The sequence below is a fragment of the Ostrinia nubilalis genome, chromosome Z (assembly GCF_963855985.1).
Source record: "Ostrinia nubilalis chromosome Z, ilOstNubi1.1, whole genome shotgun sequence".
Lineage (NCBI taxonomy): Eukaryota > Metazoa > Arthropoda > Insecta > Lepidoptera > Crambidae > Ostrinia > Ostrinia nubilalis.
This window is the reverse complement of record NC_087119.1, coordinates 969822-977466: the sequence shown is the minus strand read 5'-3', so window position 1 is coordinate 977466 and position 7645 is coordinate 969822. Positions and strand designations below refer to the sequence as shown.

Sequence of the window (7645 nt, the reverse complement as noted above, 5' to 3'; positions counted from 1 at the left end):
TCAAGCGCGTGCTCCCGCCTGTCGAAATACGTCTCAAGATGCTCGCTAGTCTCGATAAGCTGACGCTACATGACGCATGACATACCTCAAGCGCGTGCTCCCGCCTGTCGAAATACGTCTCAAGATGCTCGCTAGTCTCGATAAGCTGACGCTACATGACGCATGACTTACCGCGAGCGCGTGCTCCCGCCTGTCGAAATACGTCTCAAGATGCTCGCTAGTCTCGATAAGCTGACGCTACATGACGCATGACTTACCGCGAGCGCGTGCTCCCGCCTGTCGAAATACGTCTCAAGATGCTCGCTGATCTCGATAAGCTGAAGCTACATGACGTATGACTTACCTCAAGCGCGTGCTCCCGCCTGTCGAAATACGTCTCAAGATGCTCGCTGATCTCGAGCGCGGCGTAGCGCACGGCGTCGCGCACGCGCGCGCAGTCGGCGGCGGCAGCGCCGGCCCACAGGAGCGGCGGCTCCTCGCCCGCCAGCCGGTCCAGCACGGCGCCCAGCTCGGCCGCGCCCGGCGCCAGAGCAGCTGTCTCGCTGCACAGCGACACCGTCTTGCACGTCACCTCCTAGGAGGAGAATACCCTTTAATATGAATATGAAAATAAAAATGAGTACAGCTACCTTTAAAATGAAATACAAAGTGGCTTTAAAAGAAAGACAATTGGCAGCAGAGAGCTTAATTAGTGGATATTCCAAATTGTTGCCCCTTAAGGATTTTTTCAAATAGTCTACACACTACACTCACACACACATACACACACACACACACACACACACACACACACGCGCGCGCGCGCGCCGTTATAGTGTATTGGGTAAATGGCATAGAAGGCGTACGTTTTCGTTTTTTTATAGGTATGCTTATGTATAAATAGGTAATATTTTAGATTGCAAAATTTTTTTTTTTCTCCTTCAAAGTCTATAATTGTTTCAAAGTGTATAATTATTTCTTAAGCCCTCATATCTTTATTCTCGCTCAACATCCTAGAGAATTGGGCATGGCTGAAAACCAGTGTTGCAAGGATCTCTCCTTACAACGTAGACTGAGCCAGGTCCAATTGCCTTCGGTGTACTTCATATTATTATAGTTGTAAGTCTAACTACCTGTACCTGTCTAATGGTTCGAAGGCAATAAATACATTTTTTTATTTTATTTAATATCATTGTCAAGTGGCAGTGGGCGGGCATAGCTCGTAGAGACGAAGGCCGTTGGGGCAGAAAAGTTCTCGAGTGGCTAGATGACGCCACAAGTAGATCACATAAGTCCAGGCCCCTGCCCTAAGTGCACAGCGGCACTGTACTACACGTCACGAATAGCTTGTATAGTCTTTTTCACTTAAGATGATCAATATGTCACTTCAATGTTATCCATATTATGGATAACCTTGAAGTGACATATTGATCATCTTAGGTGAAAAAGACCAAATTGATCACGAAATCACTAGATAACGCCATAATTTACTAATTGTCTATCGTTAGCCTATTCAAAGTGTAACCTGATCGTAACGTAAAAGTCCATAAATCGTAAAAGCTCAGTAATATTAATGCACGAAGTAGTCATAAGCTACTAGCTTAGCTAGAATCTGCATTGCGCTGGCGCAAGGCAACTTTTAGACTTGGACCCGATATGATTGACCACTGTGATTCTCGGTATACATGTTAGATGTAGTAATTTAATTAAAATAATTACCATTACATAAAGTAAATGTAGAGGCACCCCTAGAAATAGATCGCTGTTCGTAGAAAAGGGGGGAAATAAACAATATTATTTTCCCCCTTTTGTCTCCCTTCAGATTTTAGAAGTGGGTGTAATGAGCGAGATCGATATACACATTTTGTCTCACCTTACATTTCTAGTGGGTGTAATGAGCGAGATAGATATACACATTTTGTCTCACCTTACATTTCTAGTGGGTGTAATGAGTGGGATAGATAATAGGGGAAAGGGGGAGAGGTGGGGCACTGCGGATGTTTCCTCTCAACTATCCTGCGCATGCCCGTTAAAAATGCCGCATTGCGATCGATAACTACCCTCCATGAAGTCACGTAGGCCTTACAAAGGGATTACATAACGAATATTATTTATTTATAACACCCATATACTTATGGCATTTCCAAATACATTAACGAGTCTCATTTTGATGCACATTCTTATTCACATGTGTATCACAGAAATATTATATTTCTGAGGGGTAATTTAAGCAGTACATAACTACACATCATGTAATTCGTAAAGGTTATGCCGCAATTTAGTACCAAATAAATATTTTTTCTTTCTTTCTTTCTTTCAATGTTAATCTAGGGGTATTTACAAGAGTATACAGTATAGTAATATCAGTAGGACATTGAAAAGAAATGGGTAATGATACACATACATTGTAGACCAAGGTGATTGAGACACCCAATAAAATACATAAGTTCTCTTAGTATAAAATTCGTAAGGTTTCATTTCAAATCACTACATATTATAAAACAAAGTCGCTTTCCTGTCTGTCTGTCCTTATGTATGCTTAGATCTTTAAAAAAGTACGCAACGGATTTTATGCGGTTTTTTAAATAGACAGAGTGATTCAAGATTAAGGTTTTTAAGTACCTTTACCTGTGCGAAGCAGGGGCACGTCGTTAGTTTTAAACAACTAACTTCAGGTAGGGTTTCATGTTACGCCCCGTCAGGTAGCCCTAATGAAGCTTTTTTTGGCAGCCCTTGTCTCGAAGGTGGATTATAAGTCGAAGGTGGGAGGAAAACGGGCGTTTCTAGAAAACTGTTGACGTCATTAATTATAATCTTTCCTGCCGTAATATGGGATAATATTTCTCATTCGAGGAGTGATCGCAGGTCGGACCAGCCGACTGGAAGACTGCTCCGGTTCTAATGTCTTGCTCTATCATTTGAGACTAGCTTTAAACTACAGTCTGTTATGTCGTTACAGTATAGTGATAAATTAAAATTAAATTCATTTAATTTCCATTTAACGTAGATTCTCTTTAAAATATGACGGCGCGGTGCAAAGACAACGGCCAAAGGTACGTACTTTCTAGTTAATACTTGCAAGCATATTATTGAGTAGTTGACTATGACGCAGTTTGTCAATAATTCCAAGACTTCTCTAAAATACTTTTTCATGGCCCTGAAAAAAACTTTTTTTATCGATTTATGTTGCCTAGTCAATTAAGTCGGACATCAAGTGCCGCCTTAGTTTTACATTAATAAACCAGATCAATGTAATTTCCATAGTAAATATTAATTTAAAACTAGTGTCAACACACGTTTAACTTTTGGGTGCTTTAGTGCAATGCGGATGACAGATGACAACAAAGAAAACTTTTTATATTACGTCGTCAAGAGGGTCAGTCAGATTGATCCCAGGGGAAAGTTAACCCTTTGTAAGGCTCCGTATCATATTATTATATTGCCACTATAATATGACCCTTATTTTCTTATCATAAGACTGAAAACCAATAAAAAATGTTGAATATATTACTTATGTTCTGCAGAGGGTAAAACTGTGATTGGGGGATAAAATTAATTAAAAGTTTGGGTAGTCATAGTCATAGTCATATATGTTTATTGCATCATGTTGGTACATATATGGTAGTATACATAGAGCACCGTGTGTTGTCTATGAATAAGTGCCACGGGCGGCACGTGCACAGTTTTAATAATATTGTCTTTTAAAGATTGCTAACTGTAATCAGGCCTCCAACAAGATTAATAAAAAGATTGGGCGGTATATACCTTGAACACGGTGTATGGTTTATACATGAGGGCCAAGGCGACACGTGCGCCATTTCCAAATTAATGTGCTCTATAGAGCTAACTCTGATTGGGCCCCAAATAAAATTAATTTAAAGATCGCCCCCAGTATATTTTTCAAAGAATATTAGGAATTTGCAAATACAAATCCCGTTACCTCTAGGGGGAAGCTAAATATGCTTGCCATGGGCGCAACGTGCGCCAATCTCAATATATTGTCCTCTATGAATGTGAATGGGGACGCAATAAAAATCAGAGAATTAAGTAGTAGATAAATTAATTAGAAGCTTAGATAATATACCTTGAGCACGGTGTGTAGTCTGTGCACCAGTGCCATGGCCGGCACGTGTGTTGTTAATCACGCACTAGCCCTCTACGGATCTAATTACAGAAGAGCCCTTTAGCTAGCTGTGATTGGGCCCACATTAAACTTAATTAGCAGCTTAGATTAGACCAAACAACTGCACGCAAAAAGATTTATTCATCTGCTAACAACGCCACTCTTGTAGCTGCTTTGGGCTGACACTGTGTATAGGTTTTGTTAGATGAAACGCTGCTACACATTATGACGGACTGCGGACCTTTGATGCGTAAGCGGAGCTTACACCTGGGAAAACACATCCTAAGCCCACAAGATGTAAAACATACCGCCCCCTAAAAGATAACACTACCTAATGGATGCAGGACTCGGAGGCGAACTGTAAGGAAAACAATGGCGATCACAATAGATCGGTACCGGTCGCAGTGATACTGAGACTTTATAGAACTAGAATAGCCGCTCAACACAAAAAAAAAAACGTGGTCGCTTACTATGGGCCTCATAAGAAGGCTCAAGGTCACGCAAAGGGCGATGGAGCGGGCTATGCTCGGAGTTTCGGAGAAATGAGGATTCGATCACGCAGGGAGATTCGCAGGAGAACCAAAGTGACCGACATAGCTCGCAGAATTGCTAAAATCAAGTGGCAGTGGGCGGGGCACATAGCTCGTAGAGACGATGGCCGTTGGGGTAGAAAAGTTCTCGAGTGGCGACCACGGGCTGGAAGACGTAGCGTGGGCAGGCCTACTACTAGGTGGACCGACGATCTGGTAAAGGTCGCCATTTTCAAATTACCTAATGTGCTCTACAGAGGGCTAACTCTGATTGGGGCCCAAATAAAATTAATTAAAAGATCAGACGATATACCTTCAGTACCGTATGCTGCCTAACCAAGTGGGCAGGCCTCCTACTAGGTGGACCGACGATCTGGTAAAGGTCGCGGGAAGAGCCTGGATGCGGGCATCGCAGGACCGTGCATTGTGGAAAACCTTGGAGGAGGCCTTTGTCCAGCAGTGGACGTCATTTGGCTGAAACGAACGAACGAACGAACGACACGACGAGAAGAAGAAGCGTAGATGGTATACCTTGAGCACGGTGTGAAGCCTGTGGACCAGCGCCATGGGCGGCACGTGCGTGGCGTGGCGCCAGTGCGCCGTGACCGACGCGCGCCACGCGTCACGCAGCGCGGGGCCCGCGCCCGGCACCGGCGTCACGTCGCCGCGGTCGCCTGGCTCAAAAAAACTCATATATAGTTCCAAAATACTGAACTGTCCTATCCATGACATTGACAGTGGGGCGCCACCGTCAATACCGAATCGCTGGTTCCGATTTTTGCCATGTTGGAAACCATAAAGTTGAACAATGGTGGCGCCCCCCTGTCATTGAGTTTGGTGGGACAGTTCAGCGTGGGTCATCTATAACTCATTTATTTTTGCAAATAGGCTTTTAAAAAGGGGAAAAAATAAGATTATTTGCAATTTGTATTGCCCAAATTACTAATAGTCCCATTAGCCCCTCGTGTTAAGCTAAACAAGATTGTGTTACGAGTGGGCTCACCACAATAGTCAAGCGGCGCCGCCGCTTGACTATTGTGGTCCTGCGGCGGTGGGATTCGAACCCGCGTTCCTCGGATCTCGAGTCGTCCACTCCGACCCCTTCACCGTTCGGCTATCGTGGCTTTTACACGTCCCAGTATTAACCCTACCACAGCTTCGGGGCAATAAATGGGCCAGTGCTGAGAACAAGCAGCGCAAGAAACTCAGTCACTATTGTCAGCCTCCTTTTCAAGGGTTTACAGTCTTTATAATATACAAATTATAGTCATAAGTATTGATGCGAACTAGGTAGTTAAACATTCCAAACTTTTTCATTAAGGTACTTTTAATATGTGCTTTAAATTTATGAATTTGTAGTATATGGTCATACACAAAATAAATATCAAAATAAAATATAATATATTTATAAAGTGTCCCAACGCCTCTGTCCAGCACTGTAAGAAATTAGGTCGAAACGAACAAACTACACTCAACATCAAATAAATCGCACCTTCCGCGACGCGAACTTTAAAGATTTTCTTCTGACACAATCATGGTGCCCCAAATATATTGGTGTTATTTGAAAGCCCAATAAATAAACTTGCACTTTCTTTTTATAAACAATTAACAGGTGCCATAAATGTGACTTGAAAAAAGGCCTCACTTGGGGCTCACCTCTGGAACCAATTAGACCAATTTTTGTGGTTATAAAACCAAATAATGATCTCACGTGTCCTTTTTAAAAGATGAGGCCTCACTTGGGGCTCATCTCTGGGACAAATTAGACCAATTTTTGTGGTTATAAAATCAAATAATGATCTTACGTGTCCTTTTTAACAGATGGATAGCGATTAATCCCAATTTAACAGTTTTATAGCCATAAAAGTTGACTCAAGCGTAACTACCTATTTTTTGAAGAAGTGACTCTGGATCCTTCTAATAAATAATTTTTGGGGTAAAAACCCCTTTAAAGAAATGAAGTTTAGAACTAGGCTTTCAAATGGGTCCAATGTTGGTTGGAAGTGGGGATGAATACGCTTGAGAAGTGCTTGTTGCGGGAGGTGCGATTTATTTGATGCCGAGTGTATTTCTAAACCCTATAAGTACCTCAGTCATAAAGGTTAGTTAATACCCCTATCCGTCCTTCGGACACGGCCTGAGTCGAGGTCCGAGCCTACCGTGGCGCCCTCAGGCCGCGTCCGTAGTCCCCTCGATCGGGCCCACTAGAGTGAGCCCGCCGTAGGCTGGACTTTGGTCCAACACCGCGGTGGGCAACCCTCTAGTTGGGTTCGCCACTGATCGGGCGCCTTATGCGCTCGATACGGCCCGATCGCGAACGTAGGTCTGTGACCGACGCGGATAAGCCCACACTCGGCCGGTACGCGCACCAACGATCGCCAAACGGCTAGAGTACCTTCTGTACTCGCCACTGCCCGGTGAAGCTGGAAAAGCTCCTCAAGCTACCAGCGCGCGTCCCTTCAAAGGAAGCTAGTTATAGCCTGACCAGGAACATAAAAACCCTGGCATAGAGGCGCGTCAATTGCATTTGATAGTGCAACACTGAGTACAGTCGTACCTGTGTTAAATTAATAGGCTAACTTTATGTATCAGGATTCAGGATTACGGGCTAATTTGATATTTTCATAAATTAACGAAAAAATATTATTGTAGGTAACCTGATTTAAATAAATTAAATGAAACCATCAATCGAGCTAGTAGATTTATTTTATTATTCATCAATAATCAAATTCAGAACTTGAATATTCAACTGCAATGTCTGCTCATGAACGCTTCAAACTCGGTACTTCTTTCCCAATTCCATAAAATTCAACACTTAGAAAGAGACAAAATTTTTAAAATAGGTAGTTGAAACAAACCACAGCTAATTTTCATAGTGGACTGTACTATACGATAAACATGTCAGTCAATTTGACAACCTTTGTCGGAAACATTATTCAATGAAAATATTGTCCGAACCCTTAGTATTTCTCTTCGACAAATACTTTAACACATTGTGAACCACTTTTCTTTC

General features: G+C 42.6%; 1 protein-coding gene across 1 annotated transcript in view; it reads right to left on the bottom strand.

Moving 5' to 3' along the window:
- Positions 1-7645, bottom strand: part of LOC135087000 (protein furry-like) — a 70667-nt gene continuing 63022 nt past the window's right edge. The window contains exons 17-19 of the mRNA XM_063981856.1: positions 5164-5306; positions 344-574; positions 1-18 (exon numbers count right to left, since the gene is read on the bottom strand). Coding sequence (XP_063837926.1) covers positions 1-18; positions 344-574; positions 5164-5306 — 392 coding nt within the window. The remainder of the gene's footprint in view (positions 19-343; positions 575-5163; positions 5307-7645) is intronic.